At 36.5% G+C, this 20,725-nt stretch overlaps 1 protein-coding gene across 1 annotated transcript in view; it reads left to right on the plus strand.

The window, feature by feature from the left end:
• SYT10 (synaptotagmin 10) overlaps positions 1-18,821 on the plus strand; it is a 54,723-nt gene extending 35,902 nt beyond the window's left edge. The window contains exons 4-7 of the mRNA XM_003405717.3: positions 9,986-10,106; positions 13,364-13,535; positions 16,483-16,612; positions 18,680-18,821. Of these exons, the coding sequence (XP_003405765.1) occupies positions 9,986-10,106; positions 13,364-13,535; positions 16,483-16,612; positions 18,680-18,751 (495 nt within the window). The 3' untranslated portion in view covers positions 18,752-18,821. The remainder of the gene's footprint in view (positions 1-9,985; positions 10,107-13,363; positions 13,536-16,482; positions 16,613-18,679) is intronic.
• Positions 18,822-20,725: the final 1,904 nt, after the last annotated feature.

Here is a 20,725-nt window from a genome sequence, read left to right on the forward strand (position 1 = left end):
TAGTCCTTCTTACACAGGTACTTAACGAGATTTGTCTTGTTAAATCTAGGAATGGTCGTCTAAAGGCCTCAGAACTCTGTCTTTATAACCTGAGCATTCCATGACTCCTGATAGCTAAAGTTCATGGCTGTGTTGGATAAGAGCAAAACTGTTTTGGCAGGCACAGAACTTTCTGCTTGGAGTGGGAACTGAAAATAGATCTCCTTCTGAGCAGAAGATTGGGCACTATTAAACAGCATCCCTGACAGTAGTAGCTCTGGGTAGTAACCATTACATTAATGCCTGGTGGGATTTGTGATTGGCCCATCTCCAACACTGCCATAGTCTCTGACCATTTTCTGCCCTGACTTCAATTGGACTCTGTGCCATGGCCAAGCACAATGCTTAAGAATATGTGCTTAATACAAAATGCATTCCTTCCTTCAAGCAGAAATACAGGGAGGTTCTGCTAAAGGGCACTTAGTGAGCTTTTCTCTGTCTTCAAGTGGGGATGGTGGAGAAAGAATCAGTAATGAAAATATGATGTAAACCTCCAAGAATTTAACCACGTTTTGTGATAAACCAAAAGTGATAGAGGGCTCTTTTCCCCATTTTTTGCCCCTTTCCCACTGAATACAATGAAAGCTGGATTTAATCAGAATAACTGGATGAAGGAAGGGCAGAGAGGAAGTGCTATGTGAAACATGTGCTTCTTTGAAAGAAAAGGGAGGAAGTGAGCTAGCAACTAGAGAAGGGTTATAAAGTTAATTTACATTCCCTAGTTGTATTCAATCAAACAGCTTCCTCCTTCTTGTTTGCCTCCCAAAGGCACAAGATTCTGTGTGCTAGCTGGTTGAGGAAGCTGACCAGGTGTGTAAAGAAAAAAGGCAATTCATAGATTTTAGGGATACACTGATTCTGAAATTCCAGTGCATTACAGGATTAAGGAAAATAATCCCACATTACACTGGACAAGATAAGGATCCTTTAGTTTCCAACCCCATCTTTAAATGTCTCAAAACTGTTATGATTATTAGTTTATTTTATGCTCACGGCCACCACATATGGACATGCCCTCGCACAATCTAGGGAGTTTCATTCACATAGATCACACACCATAACTTGCAGATGCATAAACAGCACCTCTGCTCACTAGGGGGTTAGTTTTTCACTGATTACTGAGAAGTGTTCTCCTTTAGAGAGTAGATGTCCCTGCGCCACTGCCACTGATATCATGATGTGACCTGATGTCTTTATAATGATTTATTCATTTACTCATCCAACAAGCTTGTTGTTGAGCATCAACCTTACGTCGGTCACTGACTCCAAAAACACTGATATGAACAAGAAAAAAAGGAGTATTTTTTTAGCATCAACTGTGTGTCAGACTGCAAGCTGGACCCATTACATGTATTATCCTTTTATATTATCCCTTTTACATCTAACTTCAGCCCTTCCAGGTAATTGCTATTAGCCATGAAGCTGGGTCTCACATAGACTGCAGACAAAGTCAGGGTTGATCTTGTTCAGCATTTCTGAGAAAGGTACATTTAGAATAAGGCCAGTGTATTGTCATTTAGATTATCCTCTGGTCTTGCTAAAAATCTCTGGCTTTGCCAGAGCCAAGTGGTCTCTTTTGCATCTTTTGGTCTTTGTTGGACCCTTCATGCCTCCTTATATGCTTCTCCCTCTGTTCTGAATTCCCTTTACCTTTAATCATTCTTAAACGTTCAGATTAAATGTCACCCCCCTCTGAACCCCTCTAGGATCCTCATGGAATCAGGTCCCTTTCCTCTGTATTCCTATCATTAACCCAGACCCAGTGCCGTCGAGTCAATTCTGACTCATAGCGACCCTAGAGTTAAAACCCAAGAATTCCTCTAAAAAGCACCTATAATACTATATCCAAAAAGCATATTCTTTTAAATTATGCAGACGTGTGTTTTTATTTCAACTTTTTTCCCTAATTAATTGTATGATGTGTGATGGATCCCTAATTAATTGTGTGGTGTTCAGAGAGGTGAAACGACTTGCCCAAACTCACACATAAGCCCTTCTTATTTTGCTTAGTTGCTGTCAAGTTGACTCCAACTCATGGTGACCCCACGTACAAGAGATGAAATGTTGCCTGGTCCCCTGTCATCTCCACAATCGTTGGTATGCTCAAGCCCATTGTTGACACCGCTGTGTATTTTGACTGCCTTCCAACCTGGGGGACTTATCTTCCAGCACTATATCAAATATTCTGTTTTGATCCATACAGTTTTCACTGATTAATTTTTAGAATTAAACCACCAGGCCTTTCTTCCTAGTCTATCTTAGCTTGGAAGGTCTGCTAAAACTTTCTACCATCGGTAACGCTGATAGTATTTGAAATACCAATGGCATAACTTCCAGCTTCATAGCAACATGCAGGTCACCACAGTATGGCAAACTGACAGATGGGTAGTGGACATAAGCCCTATATGGAGGAAAATTTTGTCTTGATCATCATGTTCTCCAGTGTGAGCATGCTAATGAAGGAAAGAATGTTTAGAGAATGAAAAGGCATTTGATATATAGCTGAAGTGCAGAGTTTTGGAGTTGTGGGAGCTTAAGGAGAAGCAGAAAAGAAGTTAGGGACCATAGCTGTCATGTCAAGGAGTTTGGATTTTATATTGTATTGTAGGCTCTGTGTGTCCAACACATATCAAAGAGTCAGTCATAACCCCCCTGAGATTTTTAGCAGAATGAGAGGACAATATTGTCCAAAATGGTCTTTCCTCATGAATCTGCAACCAGATGAACCTTGATGCTCTCTGCCTTGAGGATTGGTTCTTTCCTCTTACAGCACATTGTCTGGAAATTTAATTAAATGATAGCCATTTTTATGACCACTTGTTCTTTATCTAGCCAATAGCACCAAGTGATCCTCTGTGATCTTTCCAATGAGGTTTTACCAGCTGTATATCAACAATGCCTGAGAGGGCTTATCCAGACATTTCTGAACTAAATATGCTTCTTAGTTCTCATTTTACCAAAGCTTAATACGATGAAACTTTGGGACTTGAAAATAAATGAATTCATCTCTCTGAACATGGTCATTTTATAGCAAGGAAACTGAGGTCAAGTGGAGGTTAAATGGGTTACTCAAGGTTAAATTTTATGAGTTTTCTCAAGTGAACAGGAGGTGCAGTCTGAGAGAAATGGGAATAATAAAGTAGTTTGACTCCAGTAGACTCATTCCTGTCTGCATTTCACTGTAGCTTCATTTTGTAAACAGGTGGATGAAGGACTAATAGCTTGATAAAGAAGCTGATTTGATCTAGTAATACCTCTTGCTTTTAAGTACGTGAGGAAAACCATCACTTTCTCTACCTTCTTAAACAGAAAATATGGGGTATGTCTCTTTATCTTGATGACTTAAATATTAATTACTGTTCAGAGCTGTAGGAAGTGTTAAGTTTTTAAGTTACGGAGGCATCATTAGGACCGATTCCTCTTAATACAAGTGGTTCCGGATTGCTATAATTTGTAGAGTATTTGCTATATGTGTTTGTATTGTGTCTTTGCAGCTATCATTTATTGTCGCCTTCACCAGATCTACTGCTACTAGGTCCCACAACTCCACATTGTATTTGTGAGTTTTGACCTGCTGTAGACTAATAAACCATGTAAACACTCTCATTAGATTTTTTTTTTTCTGAAATGAGTAAATGGGTGGTGAATAAGAACTGTTGTAGTCTCCTTACACCACAGAATGTTACTGTATAACTTTGTTATATTTATGCTGTATATTCAGAGACTTTTGAGCTCATTTTATGGTTCTTTGCTAAACACCAGAGAGTTCTGGAAGTATGAATCTAAAGAAATTAGAAATCGTCAAAAATGAAATAGAACGCATAAACATTGATATCCTAGGCATTAGTGAACTGAAATGGACTGGTATGGGCCATTTTGAATCGGACAATCATATAGTCTACTATGCTAGGAATGACAACTTGAAGAGGAATGGTGTTGCATTCATCGTCAAAAAGAACATTTCAAGATCTATCCTGAAGTACAATGCTGTCAGTGATAGGATAATATCCATACACCTACAAGGAAGACCAGTTAATATGACTATTATTCAAATATATGCACCAACCACTAGGGCCAAAGATGAAGAAATAGAAGATTTTTATCAGCTGCTGCAGTCTGAAGTTGATCAAACATGGAATCAAGATGCATTGATGATTACCGGTGATTTTAATGCAAAAGTTGGAAAAAAAGAAGAAGGATCAGTAGTTGGAAAATATGGCCTTGGTGACAGAAAAAATGCTGGAGATCTAATGATAGAATTTTGCAAGACCAACGAATTCTTCATTGCAAATACCTTCTTTCACCAACATAAATGGTGACTATACACATGGACCTCACCAGATGGAACACACAGAAATCAAATTGACTACATCTGTGGAAAGAGATGATGGAAAAGCTCAATATCATCAGTCAGAACAAGGCCAGGGGCCGACTGTGGAACAGACCATCAACTGCTCATATGCAAGTTCAAACTGAAACTAAAGAAAATCACAGCAAGTCCATGAGAGGCAAAATATGAGCTTGAGTATATCCCACCTGAATTTAGAGACCATCTAAAGAATAGATTTGACGCATTAAACACTAGTGACCGAAGACCAGACGAGTTGTGGAATGACATCAAGGACATTATCCATGAAGAAAGCAGGAGGTCACTGCAAAGACAAGAAAGAAAGAAAAGGCCAAGATGGATGTCAGAGAAGACTCTGAAACTTGCTCTCGAATGTCGAACAGCTAAAGCAAAAGGAAGAATTGATGAAGTAAAAGAACTGAACAGAAAGTTTCAAAGGGTGGCTCGAGAAGACAAAGTATAGTATTATAACGACATGTGCAAAGAGCTGGAAATGGAAAACCAGAAAGGAAGAACACGCTCGGTGTTTCTCAAGCTGAAAGAACTGAAGAAAAAATTCAAGCCTTGAGTTGCAATAGTGAAGGATTCTATGCGGAAAATATTAAAAGACACAGGAAGCATCAAAAAAAGATGGAAGGAATACACAGAGTCATTATACCAAAAAGAGTTAGTCAATCTTCAACTATTTCAAGAGGTAGCATATGATCAGGAACCGATGGTACTGAAGGAAGAAGTCCAAGCTGCTCTGAAGGCATTGTCGAAAAACAAGGCTTCAGGAATTGATGCAATATCAATTGAGATGTTTCAGCAAACAGATGCAGCACTGGAGGTGCTCATTCATCTATGCCAAGAAATATGGAAGACAGCTTCCTGGCCAACTGACTGGAAGAGATCCAATATTTATGTCTATTCTCAAGAAAGGTGATCCAACCAAATGTGGAAATTATAGAACAATATCATTAATATCACAGGCAAGCAAAATTTTGCTTAAGATCATTCAAAAGTGGCTGCAGCAGTATATAAACAGGGAACTGCCAGGAATTCAGGCTGGTTTCAGAAGAGGACATGGAACCAGGGATATCATTGCTGATGTCAGATGGATCCTTGCTGAAAGCAGAGAATACCAGAAGGATGTTTACCTGTGTTTTATTGACTAGGCAAAAGCATTCAACTATGTGGATCATTAACAAATTATGGATAATGCTGGGAAGAATGGGAATTCCAGAACACTTAATTGTGCTCATGAGGAAACTTTACATAGATCAAGAGGCAGTTATTCAGACAGAACAAGGAGATACTGATTGGTTTTAAGTCAGGAAAGGTGTGCACCAGGGTTGTATTCTTTCACTATACCTATTCAATCTATATGCTGAGCAAATAATCCAAGAAGCTGGACTATATGAAGAAGAACAGGGCATCAGGATTGGAGGAAGACTCATTAACAACCTGCGTTATGCAGATAACACAACCTTGCTTGCTGAAAGTGAAGAGGACTTGAAGCACTTACTAATGAAGATCAAAGACCACAGCCTTCAGTATGGATTGCACTTCAACATAAAGAAAACAAAAATCCTCACAACTGGACGAATGAGCAACATGATGATAAATGGAGAAAAGATTGAAGTTGTCAAGGATTTCATTTTACTTGGATCCACAATCAACAGCCATGGAAGCAGCAGTCAAGAAGTCAAAAGACGCATTGCATTGGGTAAATTTGCCGCAAAGGACCTCTTTAAAGTGTTGAAGAACAAAGATGTCACCTTGAAGACTAAGGTGCTCCTGACCCAAGCCATGGTATTTTCTATCGCATCATATGCATATGAAAGCTGGACAATGAATAAGGAAGACCGAAGAAGAATTGATGCCTTTGAATTGGGGTGTTGGCAAAGAATATTGACTATACCATGGACTGCCAGAAGGACGAATAAGTCTTGGAAGAAGTACATACACCCAGAATGCTCCTTAGAAGAAAGGATGGCGAGACTGCGTCTCACATACTTTGGACATGTTGTCAGGAAGGATCAGTCTCTGGAGAAGGACATCATGCTTGACACAGTACAGGGTCAGCGAAAAAGAGAAAGATGGTCAACGAGGTGGACTGACACAGTGGCTTCAACAATGGGCTCAAGCATAACAACGATTGTGAGGATGGTGCAGGACAGGGCAGTGTTTCGTTCTGTTGTACATAGGGTCACTATGAGTCGGAACCAACTCGACAGCAGCTAACAACAACAACATTCAGAGACTTTTGAGCTCATTTTATGGCTCTTTGCTGGACACCAGAGAGTTCTGGTTGTTGGGGCTAAGTATGACCTTATAAACCTCAGAGGTATAGGGCAGACTGAGAGGGAGTGGCAATTAAAATGTGACCTGCTTACTGGAGTTGGACAGCCAATTCAGGGACAAACTCAGTGGTGGCCACTGAGAAATAGTGTTCACTGTAGCCAGAGCACTTAGCCCAAACATAGAGCTCTGCTGTTACATCTGGTATAGGACCTTTATTAAGGTCATGCAGTCATTTACCTCCATTAAGTTCATTTTCTCATGATTATCTCTTAGATACTTTCCAGATTTAAAATGTTGAAGAATACTGATATTTACCTTAAAGAGCATTCTTCCTTTTTCATGATGTAGGTTGTTTTAGTCCTTTAACATTTAAACTTTCTAAAAGAAAAAAGATTAATCTAATAAAGACTCAAACTTTTGTATAGTCATTACACATGTGTACTTTAAATTTTACCACCTAATTCAGTTTCCTGAAAACTTCTGACTACATGAAGTTTGAACATTTAAGTAGATTTCTTACCACTGCTTTAGGTAAAAAGTCACCTAGCTTAAAACATAGAACTAATGGGATGTGTTCTTTAATGATGCTCTTTGCTTTTGATTTATTTGGGCCAATGCTTTGACCAACTCCTCAGTTTAACCTCTATTTAAAATACCTGTTAAGAATAAATTGTCAAAATCCACAGAAAGCATCTCTGAGAGATGAAACCAAACTCTGTTCAGCCAAAAAGCATGTGACATATCTAGAGATATAGAAAGATTACTTCCACAGATTGCTTAATGTGTAAAAATGAAACCGATTTAGTCGGGCACAAGAAAATATGCTTTATTTATTAATTAACCTAGATGTACTATTAGTGTACTTACTTTTGTTTGCATGTGGTGCATTTCCTGTTGGATTCTAAGCATTTTATGCCTAAGGCCATGTCTATTTCTTTCCTAGCTTCTCCATCGCCAGCCCACCATGTTTCTTGGTGGAACTTCATATAATGTTTTATAAATATTGAAGGATCCTTTAATTTTGACCAGCGGGCAACAAAACATGCCTACTCTTATTGATAGCTTCTGGAAGAAGAAATATCCAAGCTAGGGAGTGAGAAAGAGGTGTGGCTAGCAGACAGAAAACTTCAGCCCAAAGACTATGCCAAAAAAACACTTGGAAAAAGAGACAGAAAGAGAAAAAGGAGAGGACCATCAAATGAAAAGGGATTCAGACTTATTTTCTTAGCCTTTTAAAGCCTACTCTCCCTTCTGAACTCAGACCTATTACTACACCTAGCAAATAACAGATACTCAGTAATTGCTACTTAATGAAAAGAATGAATCCTTAGCTGGAGGTTGTGCTGTTCCTATCTCTCCTCAGCACTCTCCTAGTTTTGATCTGCAGCAGTCCATCAGCCCAGGTGAGACCCATTTGAATATACCTTTCTCCTCATTTTGAAAATGATGTTTTCTGAGACTCAGAGCTCAAATAGATTCCCTAAGATATCATAAGTAGGAAGTAGCAGAGCCGAGGGGCAAACCTAGTTTAACTGGCTCTAAAGTGTATGATCTTAACCATTAGGTACTACTACTTCTAGAGCATGACTAAAGAGATGGGAATTACATAAATCAGAAGGTGAGCTGTAAGAGTAAGTCCAATAAATGCTAATAGTTCATCATGAAGAATTTTTAAGAACCTAGTTCTATGTACCTAGATCCATAGTCAACAACTTAATATCTCCCAAAGTTAAATATACCACAAATTGCCACACCAGGAATGATTCAGTTGAATCCTTTAGTAACACAACTCTTTGGCAACCATCCTAAACTGCTTATTGTCCATACTCATTTTCATTTAGCTACCATCTATGCAGCCAAAGACAGCAAACATATCTGTATCAGGGTCACTGTGGACAGCTCTGCTTTATAAATGAAACAAAACAGGTCATTTTTCTATAGATTAATTAATTTATTCATTCTTTCAATAAAAATATGTACTGCAAACCTACTATGTACCAGACTCTGCAGTAGGATGTGGAAAATAAGACACACAGGAACCTTCCTCTCCTAGACCTTATGTATGGGATTCAAGGAAGGCATAAAATAAGTTAAAAAGATTATTTCAGACAGTGATGCATGCTAGGGGAAAAAAAAAAGTGAAGGATCTGGGAGTAGGTGGGTATCAAATAGGAAGGGGGACTGATTTAAAATGAATGATGGAGGAAGGCCTCACTGAAGAAATGGTGTTTGAGCTGAGTCCCACACGGTGAGAAGAAACCAGCTATGTAAAGATATAAGAGAAAAAAAAGTATTAGTCAAAGGGAAAATACAAAGGTCCAAAAGCAGGAACAAACTTAATTTCTTTGAATAGCAGAGAAGACTTTTGTGTCAGCAGCAGAGTGAACTGGGGGTGAGAGTTAAGAGATGTAGTTAGAGCAACAGGTAAGGTCCAGATCATGTGGGGCCTTATAAACCACAGAGTGACCTTGTAATGTTTTATCCAAACAAAGACATATTTAAGAGTGGAAGAGGGATGTTTTTAGTAATTGTACCAGGACAACAAGTATAAGCCAAGAATTTCCCAGGCAAACCAAGACTTACAATTACCCCACATATACACCAGGGTAAGGAGTTTGAATTTTGTTACAGTACCATTTTTTTTTTTTTTTTTTTTTTTTACCATTGTGAGCCCTTAAACAGTTTTAAGCAGGAGAGTGATATGGTCTGATTTGCATTATATAATGATGACTTTGACTGTTTTACGAAGATTAACTTATTAGATGGGCTATCAGTTTTAAAGGCTATTGATGTAATCCTGGCAGGAGGTGATGGTGGCTTCAGTGGTAGTAGAGATGAAAACAAATTCACTGATTTGGGATATATTATATAGTATAGCAAGACTTGCCCATGGGTTGGATAGAGAAGAGAAGGAAAGAAAAAAATAAAAATGAATACTAGGTGTTTTGCTTCAGCTTCTGGGTGAACTGTGGTGCCATTTGCTGATTTTAGGAATACTGACAGAAGAATAGGTTTTGAAGATGATGGGGAACAGGTTAGACTCAGGAGTCTGGTTTGGGCCATCTTAAGTTTGAGATGCCTGTTAGAAATATAAGTGGAGATACCCAATGAACAGATGGTTTATATACTTCGTTTCTTCTGTTCAGAGGAGCTTTCTTGCTATGCTATCCATAAAAAAAAAAAAAAAAAAAATTGATGAAACAATTTAAAATGACATTCTATTACAACGATTTTTCATTCAACATCTTAGATTATATTTTGTTTTCATTATCTGGTGTTTGAAATCATTAACATTATCGATTACCTTTCTAGGAAAGTATAGACCTGGGGGAAATCATGTTTTCCCTTTGTTATTTGCCTACCGCTGGGCGTATGACATTGACAGTCATCAAGTGTAGAAATCTGAAGGCTATGGATATTACTGGCTCATCAGGTATGTACACAGTTGGCTATCACATCAAGGGTGCATTCCTAAATAAAATATTCTACCTATCTAAAATTATATATGGCTATTGAATTATTGAGTTCATTTGTCTGTAGACGGGTACTATAAAAGGAAAAGAAAGAATTACAAATTAAACTGCACCAACTTTCCTCTTTAATTGGTGTATCATTATGAAATTTTTGAAAGTTGTCATCAAGTATATTGACTTTGAAGTAGGTTCTTATTTTTATTTATTTCTCTACTGATATAGTTCTTTCTAAAAAAATACATAATTTTATTATCTACTTCCCCACTTTCGGCTATTAAAGTGCTTATAAAGGAAGATTCTTGGACTTTAAAGCAATTCACTCAAACTTGTATTACTTTGTGAGGGCCATAGACAGACATATTTAGACAGAATTTATTTCCCTCGCCTGATCTGCAGAGAAGGAGATGTGTGCCAGGCCACCATTTGCATTTGCATTCTTGCCATCTTTCTAGTTGAAAATTTGGGCAGCTGTAGAGACCGGAAGAAAAAACAAAGTAAATGAGTGCTTCTTGAAGTTTATTAAAGGAATTCTTAAAGGAAAGTTCTCTTGTGCTCCTTCATTCCTTCATTTGAATGAATGCAGTTCTAGGGGTTTCTTTATAACTTAATACGTGAATTTTGGCACAGCTTTGTAGAAGAAAAATGGCAAGGGCTGTATAGAAAGATCAATAAGCATTTGTTGAATTAAAACAGAAAAGAAATAGTGATATATATATATAAATGTACATATATACATATATATTTATGTCATTTTGGAGGGAGGAATTCTATAACTTTGTGGCTCTTCAAGACAACAACAACAAAAAAAGAATTAAATTTGCATTACTAAAAGAATGGCGTGATCTTTAATTTTTGATGCGGAAAGATCTCCAGGATATATTAAGTGGAAAAAAATAAAAAAGCAAGGTGCAAAGAATCAATATGGATATTCGGCTCCCCTCTGTAAGAATAGGGAATTTTAGGATACTTATATTGCTAATATTTGCATAAAGAAATACTGGAGTTATACACAAACAATAAGGCATGAAGAAGAATGGAGACAGCTGGGAGACAGACTTTTCATTGTACATCTCTATCATTTTGATTTTTGAACTATGTCATGAACTCCCTATTAATTTTTTAAAATTTTAAATACTTATATAAAGCATACCTTTATATAACCTTTATATTCATATATAAAGATAGAATAGCAAGTACATTCCACATTTGTTTTGTGAAAATATCTTAGGCAGTAAATGTTGAAGAACTTAAGATAAACAGCGTAGTCTGCAACCTATTGTTTCTTCTACTCTTTCTGCCATGCATCAAAAGAAATCAAATTTTCACACAAGCAAACAGCATCAAAGGTATAAGTGTAAGATTGCTTTTTATTTACACGAAGATTTTCATCAGAGAAACTGCTTTGAGAACACCACCTCATTAGTTCTCACAACAGGCTTGTGAATCAACTAAGGAGCCAGTAAATTACTGGCTTGTCACAAGTAGAGAAGTGTAGTTAGAGGCATGATGGGGGTAGGAAAGAATAAAGCATGTCTCATTTCCATTGTGGAGCCCTGGTGGTGTAGTGGTTAAGAGCTCAGTGCTAACCAAAAGGTACACAGTTCGAATCCACCAGTCACTCCTTGGAAACCCCATGGGGCAGTTCTACTCTGTCCTATAGGGTCCCTATGAGGCAGAATTAACTTGATGACAATGGGTTTTAGTTTTTTTTTTTTTTTGCATTGTCATTGTTAATGAGAAGGCCTAAACCCGGGAGCTCATACACAAAAGTGTAGCACAAAAGCGAGTTTCTTCCTTAGAATATACATCCTATTATTAAAAAGATTTAAAAAAAAAATGGAAAACAAGCATTGACCATTGCCCTTTTATCTTGTTTTCCTCTAAATATCCTATTTCTTGCCACAAAATACATTTTCCCCTTTGATAGGAATGCTAATGAAATATACAAATACGTTTTTCTAGAGCTTAAAAGTCATTAATCTGCTAAAATAAATTAATTATTTCCATCATATTGGCTTATTTGAAGGAAACAAAATTTATTTCTATATCAGTGGACATGGAGAAAAGAAGTGGCGCGGTACAGTTAGAGGGCTGCCAAAATGAAAAGAATATTGAGGAAGATAGACACTGATTTTTAACCTCCAAAAGTCTTGCCTCCTGTTAATAAAAGGGTACAAAATAAGGCTTTTCAGAAATTTTTGTATGATAGTGTACAATTTTCTGTAAAACTGTAACAATTTTTCTACCTAAGGTGGCAGGGGTAAGAGGATGGAGACCAAGTCAACTGGGGACAGAACGTGTTAACAATTATTTGATCCTTTCGGTTCATAAAAATATAGCCCAAGTAAATCTTTCTCTTTCCAACTGACACCATGTAGACAACGTCATATCAGGAGCCTTCCTTGTTGATCCATCTTAAAATCAACTATCGTCATTATCATATACTGCTATGCACTTTATAAATTATTTGTAGTAATAGTTTCTTCAACCTGAGCTCCTCATCAAGTGCCAACATTATGACTGCAAAGTGATACCTCTAATGTTAGTAGCTTTTCCAACAAGTGAAAAAAATTCCAACTATAATTTTTTTGCTTCTGATTTCTATTCATCGTGAGCCTATATACTTTTCTAGAGATAATGTTGCTGAGTCTTCTTATTTTAAATCATTTTGAAGGAGACTAATCTTAATACAAGTATTCGTATTTGTTAGGGTTATATTTCCTCAAAATCAGCTCTATCAAAATGTGTTCTCAAATAAACCAAAAAACAAACCAAACCTGTTGCTGTCGAATCTATTCTGACTCACAGCGACCCTACAGCACAGAGTAGAACTGCCCCATAGAGTTTCCAAGGAGCTCCTGGTAGATTTGAACTGCCGACCCTTTGGTTAGCAGCTGTAGCACTTAACCACTACGCCACTAGGCTTTCCGTGTTCTCAAATAGCTGTGTCTAAAAGATGCATTACAGTTCTGAACTGGCTTTTGACTAAACCACTGGGCTTCTCTCTTGTATCAAAAAAAAGTGAGATCAAGTTAATTCTTTTTTTGCTAATTTAAGATCAACTGCTTACATATAAAATAAGAAGTCTTAGAGAATTGGCCCAAATTAGTAATCTGAACTTAAAAGTGGTAATGCTTAAGTGCTTAATATATCATTTTTCTTATTTAGTAAGAATGAACTACAGTTTTGTTTCTACTATTACTTTCATTTTAATTAGATCCATATGTCAAAGTGTCTCTGATGTGTGAAGGTCGAAGATTAAAAAAGAGAAAAACAACTACAAAGAAGAACACTCTAAACCCTGTGTACAACGAGGCCATTATTTTTGATATCCCTCCAGAGAACGTGGAACAGGTCAGCCTCTCCATTGCGGTCATGGATTACGATAGGTAAGTGTTATCTGTCTCCTCACCGAGCGATGTCGTTGCTGTTAGTTGCTGTCCAGTCAATTCCCACTCATGGTGACCCCATGCGTGCAGAATAGAGCTGTTCCATGGGGTTTTCAAGGCTTTGACCTTCCGAGGTGCCTCTGGGTAGGTCTGAACTGCCAGCCTTTCAGTTAGTAGTCCAGCTCTTAAACATTTGCGTCACCCAGGGTCTCTTCACTAAGTGATACAGAGGCAGAATTCAGTTTTTGAGGTTTTTACTGCTATAAATGTTTTAATTTAAATTTCAGGAGGAAAAAACAATTCATTCAAAATTCATTGTTTTCCAAAATGAGACGAAAGGACAGGGGCAAGGACAAGAAGGCAGGAGGGGACAGGAAAGCTGGTAATGGAGAACCCAAGGTCAAGAAGGAGAGAGCGTTAACACATTGTGGGATTAGCAACCAATGTTACAAAACAATATGTGTATGAATTATTTTAATGAGAAACTAGTTTGCTCCGTAAACCTTTTATCTACAGTACAATTAAAAAACATTGTTTTCTATGCTACAGTTTTTTTTTTTTTTTTTTTTTTTCCTTTTTCAAAAGAAGATACTCTTAAGTTAAAAGATAAGATACTTGAGCTAGTGGAAGAATGGGTCCAGAACCAGTATTGAATAAATTACAGAGAGCATTGTTTTGAAGTCTTCTTTGTGCAATAACAGTGATTATAAAACAGAGTTTGTTTTCCCAGCTGCGCTGGAATATGAACACCTTGGTTCTTGCCTGAGCTCTATCATTAACTGGCTGTGTGAAAGGACAAGTTACCTAATCTCTTTTGGATTCGCTTTCATGCAGTTATGAACAGGGAGTATTTAGAATGTAAGGTGAATAGTGGCCATAGGGATACAACCTTGATGCTTTCACATTAATGTTAAAACACTGCCTTGTGATCATTCTTCCAACTTGTATGCTTCCGCTTTCATAGAATAAGCCAAAACTCCCCAGTGCAGCTCTGAAGAGTTTTCTTGACACAGCTCCTTACTTCACCCTCCCTTGAGTCCCCTTGTCTGAAATGTGTTCCTGTTCTGTGTATCTAGTCCCACCCATGCTTCCCAGCCCTGCTCAGGTCAGCCTATTAAGCCTTTCTTAGATGAATAATCTCCCTACTTGAACTCTGTATAATTCCTTGTTATTGTTTTGCTTTTTATATTTATAAATCTTTTGGAAAGGAGCATTATATATTTAATCTACAAAATTATCACACCTAGACAGTGCCTTACTACATTTATTTTATTCTAGTGATGACAAAAGTAGTACAGAACACACATATACAAATACACAAAAAGAAGGTCCATTTTATAGTATCATGAAAATGGGAGCAACGAGGACCCTAGACCTTTGGGAAATTAATGTGCTACTCTCTGACTTAAAGCAAAATAAACAAACACAACAAAATGATTGCCATCAAGTCAATTCCAACTCATAGCAACCCTGTAAGACACAGCAGAACTGCCCCATGGAGTTTCCATGGAGCAGCTGGTAGATTTGAACGACCAACCTTTTGGTTACCGGCTGAATGATTAACCACTGCGCCACCATCAAAACTAAGCACTAAAGCACTGAAAAATAAAATTTACATCATCTATTTGAAATGAATTTATATCAAAGTACAAAAACTGTGACTAATTAGATTGTGTGTGTGTGTGTGTAGGGACAGAGAGAGAGATCTTGCATTAGTTGAAATTTTAAACTAAAAATTCCGTTACTGTTTTTATCAGCAGTCCTTGTCCTGTTCACCAATTACCACTATTGATTGCTCACAGCAGTGATTGAAGGTAGATACAATTGAGCAACAGCTCCCACAATTTTAGGAAATGGGTCTTGATGACAAATAGACAAAATATTTTGATTTCTTAAAAAAAATGCTTGTTTGTGAAACTTCATACTGAGGAAGATGACAGTAAATATACATCTCTAGATCCATGACAGGAAGAAAGTATTGAAATGTCCTAAAATCTTCTCAGAAGTCTCCTCAGAAATATCTGTCAAAATAATGGTAAAGAAACTCTTCTAAACTCCTTTTTGTTCTTGAGAAGCAACTTACCGCATGTGTTCTCGGGTCAATTGCCCTGATTCAGATCCCGTCTGCACCTCTTACTGGTATGCAGTCAGGTCACTACTTCACTTCTGGGTGTTTAGTTTCTTTTTCTGTAAAATGAGGCGATAATAATGATACTCCTAGTCATGGTGTGAGGATTAAGTGGGTCAGTACATTTAAATTACTTAGAACAGTGTCTGGCACATAATAAGCTCTCAGAGATATTAGCAATTATTTTGATTTTGATTTGTTGCTGCAAAAACAAGACATGAATAGAAAAACAGGAGTGTTGTCCAATATGCTCTACTGCTGTGATACATTAAATCAAAGGCCGTGGTACTGAACATAGCCTTGTCTTGTTTAATTGTAGTACAAGTAGGAATGTACACTGACATATCATTTAGACTCAGTTAAATATGGCCATTGATACAAAAAACTGGGTGTTATGCTCTTGGTGAGAAATCTAAACATCATTATAAAACAGTAAGCCTATGGAACAAACAAGGTTTGATTTATGTCACTTAAATTTAATAGTGCTTTCGAGAAAGAAAATAATCACATAGGTAAGGGCATACTGGCATTTTTCATTCTCACCATTATTATTATTGTGCAAATGTGCTCAAATTATAGAGCACTAAATTGGTTTTTGTGTACTCTGTACATAAATTTACTATGAAATTCTGATCCTGTTTAGTAAAATTCACTTAAGGTTTTTTCTTTGACCTGAAGAAGTTTAATCTGCAAAATCATCTAGAACCTATAGCGAAGTCTAGTGATTTAATCATATGGTTAATAGTCTACCAAAATGTGTGAAGCTCTTATTTCTCTTTGAATGTCTGAAATGAATGTGTAATATTCTGTGAATCATAGGGTAGGACACAATGAGGTCATAGGCGTGTGCAGAACGGGACTGGATGCTGAGGGTCTTGGGCGGGACCACTGGAATGAAATGCTGGCTTATCACCGGAAACCAATAACCCACTGGCACCCCTTGGTGGAGGTAAGCTCTGTGATTTCCTGACATCTACTCTTTGCTATCTTCTTTGCTTAAATACTATTTATTTGCTAACATTCATCTAAAGTTTTATTCATTTATGTGCAAACACACACACACACATACATATATATTTTTTAACCAGACATTGCTCTTGCTCTTGTTCCACAGTCTCTAATGTCTGCTACTCAAAGTTGTATTTCCGTTGTCACCACTAGACTTTCTGAGTTTGACACACCTTTGGACAACAAGCCCATAAAAATAGAAACTATTATTTTCTTTGCATAGCGTGAAAACGTACCTCAGTGAGTGGTGGAGCAAATTAGTAAATTTATTACTAACTGGAAACTAAATGTTGGTGCTCTTTTTTTGTGAAAAAGAGCAACCTAACCTAAAGTTCTCCAGAATCCCTAAACAGAGATACAGTTACCAAATGCAACTTTTGTGTAAGGAAACGGGTATATCTCCCCCAACTCTGGTCAGGAAGTAAAACTGCTCACAGATTTTTAAAATATTGAGGAGTCAGCTTGCCTAAGTTTAAAGCCTATTTCTGTTATGTGCCTACATATTGTGGAGCCATGGGCAAGTTATTCTAACCTCTCAAAGTTTCTGCTATTATTCTGTAATAGGAGTAAATTCATCGTGTGAGACTAAACAAAATGTTAACTATTGTTTAGCACAGAGTATGGTACAACGTTAGCTATTATTACAACTGTTATTAATAGCTATATTAACCAGAGGAAGTATCAGCATGAAATTTTTGTCACGACTTTTAACTATGAAGTTTGCCATCAATCTACTCATTACACAATGCTGCTAGGTTCAGTGGCTTTCTCTCACGAAGACAATTGCTGGGGTCCCTTGAAGAGTCACAAAGTAAATCACTTATTAAAAAAAGAAAAAAAAAAAAAACATAGCTGTTGAGTCGATTCTGACCTATAGCAACCCTACAGGACAGAGTAGAATTGCCCCATAGGGTTTCCAAGGAGTAGCTGGTGGATTCAAACTGCTGACCTTTTGGTTAGCATCCAAGCTCTTAACCACTGCGCAGCCTGGTTTCCAACATCACTTATATGATCTGATTAATTGAGAAATAATACAAGTTGACAAAAGAATGTGTACTAAGTGATGGATTTTATGCAATTCATTAAAAAGAATAGTTACAATGAACATTTAGCAAATAAATGATACATCTTCCTTTCTCCATGGGTAAGATTCTATCTACTTCTAGTTCTGGCACCAGGAACTGGTTTACATGGGAGAAGCTGTGTGGTGTAATTGACTAAATGTCAGCGGGCCGAGGTTCTAATCTCAGCTTAGTCACAAAAAGGTGACTTTGGCTGTGTTACTCAGGATATTGTAGGGAAAACTGGATAAACATTGTATGAACTTTGCACGCTCAGACAATGGGAGGTGAAGTGTCATCATCTATATCTGTTTGTATATTAATGTCCACGTTTTTACCTGACTTCATTGCTTAATGGAAATCACAAAAGACAGACACAGAGAACGCACATTCACACACACTTACAGGTGCACATTCACTGAGCACTTTCCCCTAACGTGTTTTAGAAACATAGACACGTGTATTCTCTGAAGAGCTCAATAAGTGTTGGGAAAGTTGCATTTCATTTCAGCAATGTATTGTTTAAAGTATTCTCAGGCCCTCTCCTCACTTTAATTGCCTCTATAAAAATCACCTCCTACCTTGCGGCAAGTGACACAGGATCTCTTGTGTCTGGAACATCTTACTGCTCTTACCTAGCAGTTGTTCCAGCATAGAAAACGATTGATTATTTTACGGAAAGAACTAAAAATTGTTATAAAATTTGTACTTAATCTGCAATCATAAATAGTTGCCTGTACAGTGGTGCTCTGTGTATATCTCCGCAAGATATCTGTGTTATCTTATGCTACTGCAGAAGCTAAGTTCTGAAGGGAAGGGGGAGTTATGTATATATTCTACTTAGAGACTTGTATATAATGGGTGAATATTTACTATTAAAAGGTAGCAACAATTTCTCACTTGTTGTCCTGCACTAGATCATATATTATGAAATCATTCTCTTTCAGCTACCTGGTCGGGCAACCAGTTTTGATAGTCAAGGATCCTGTTCATCTCCCAAACCGCCTTCCACGCCATAATGCCTCCAAAATGAGACTAGTATAGTAAGAACATAGAACCATGTGCTCATCAAATCAACGAGAAAAAGTGGAAGGTTTGATTTCTCCATTTAAAGTATATCCATGGTAATGAATAAACTTGATGTGCAACTTTTTCATCATGGTCTTTTTTGATTGTTAGTTAAATTTAAATATATTAATACATTTTACTTGAACATAACTAGTCCTTACTTACATAGGTATTTTATCCTTCATGGCATATGCCTATTAGTACAAAGAGTGTTTTAATAAGTTGTAATTCTTTGCAGAAGCAAAGAAATAATTTTTTTTTAAGAATCAGTACTTACATAAAATTAAATATAGTTTATGCTGCTGTTGTATAAAGTAGCCCATATCATAAGCGTATGGTTTTGATTTTGTTAGAAGTATATTCATTTCCAATTGTACACAATTCTATATAAACTTTAATGAAAATGTCGAACCTACTTAGTGTTAAATCCTTGAGCAATCAAATTAATGTTATTTATCTGATAATATTTTCTTTCATCCTAAGCAGATTCTTTTCTTGGTTAGGTTTGGCTTTGCCAAACTCAAAATTTTGTCACTTAAGCTTGTTCTTTAAAGCATACAGATAAGTCTCTATATTTAAAGAACTATTTTGAATATAAATTTAAGAAGTAATATTTAGTAGCTATAAAATGGAGGTAGAGCCATTTTGGCTACTATTTTATACTGTCTTAATGTTACATTAACTGAAATACCTGTTGCATCGTGTAACTGATATTTTAAAAATTCTAATAATTTTCATCTCAAATGTAGCATTAATATTCCCAAGTGAATAGAATCAGAAGTTGTTCATTTTTTAAGTGTTTGTAAGGTTCTCAAGTTCTGTGACATGTACATTTTTGTGACATGAAGCTGTAATGTAGATCATGTATTTCTGATAGACCATACTAACAGACACCAAAGGTACAATAAAACTTTGTGCTCATTGTCCTTTAGGCTTATGAAGCAATGGTGACTTTTAAACCCAATCAGTGTCTAATCATAAAAAAAAAAAAATCATAGGAATTAGGTATTTTCTTAAAGAAAGGAGGACTTATTTATCAGCAAACTATATAAATTTACTACAAACAATACTTCAATGCTCAATAAAAATAAACAAATGAATTCCAAAGGCCCAGACCTATAGTCCTTTCATGAAAGGCATGTGTCTTCATAAGGATCAAGGATCATGCCCATAGTGGTAAAAACTATGCAAATGTTTTGCAAGACATAACTTTCTTTTAAATCAGGTCAACTTTTTATTGTCTTGCTTCCAGGCCCTATAAGAAGATTTTATATATATATATATATATATATATATATATATATATATATATATATATATATATATATATTTACTCCAAACTTACTTTTGAGATGGATATATTTTCCAAAAAATAGGAGATTTGAAGGATGAAAAAAGATAAGATCTTAGCTTAGAATATAATTAAAAACATATACATCAGGATGAGAAAATCTTACCACAGCAATTGCCAGATTTTTATCTTAGCAAAATCTCTTTTTAAATATTAAAAAATAATTTTTAATGCCTTGAAATTTTGTTTGTTGGTATCTCTCATAAGGATGACATTACTGTTAATTAAGATGTAAATATTTTACACATTAAGATTTTAAAAGCAAATACAATTCTGCCTAAATTTAACAAAAATGTTGGCACCATCCTAATGAAAACAAGTATTTCTAGCTAACATTTTCCCATTGAAAACAAGAGAAGAAACTTGTTTGAAAACAGTTGGCTACTAGCAAGCCTAAAAGAACCACTTGTCATAGGCAGAATGATTGAACCTGATGCTTCTACTTTGAAACTCTTTGTTTTACTGGAAAATAAAAATTGTCAAATGGGAAGGCAAAAGTCATACTCTTACTAAAACCCACTGCCGTCGAGTCGATTCCGACTCAGCGACCCTATGAGACAGAGTAGAACTGCAC

This window comes from Loxodonta africana, chromosome 4 (assembly GCF_030014295.1).
Source record: "Loxodonta africana isolate mLoxAfr1 chromosome 4, mLoxAfr1.hap2, whole genome shotgun sequence".
Classification (NCBI taxonomy): Eukaryota; Metazoa; Chordata; class Mammalia; order Proboscidea; family Elephantidae; genus Loxodonta; species Loxodonta africana.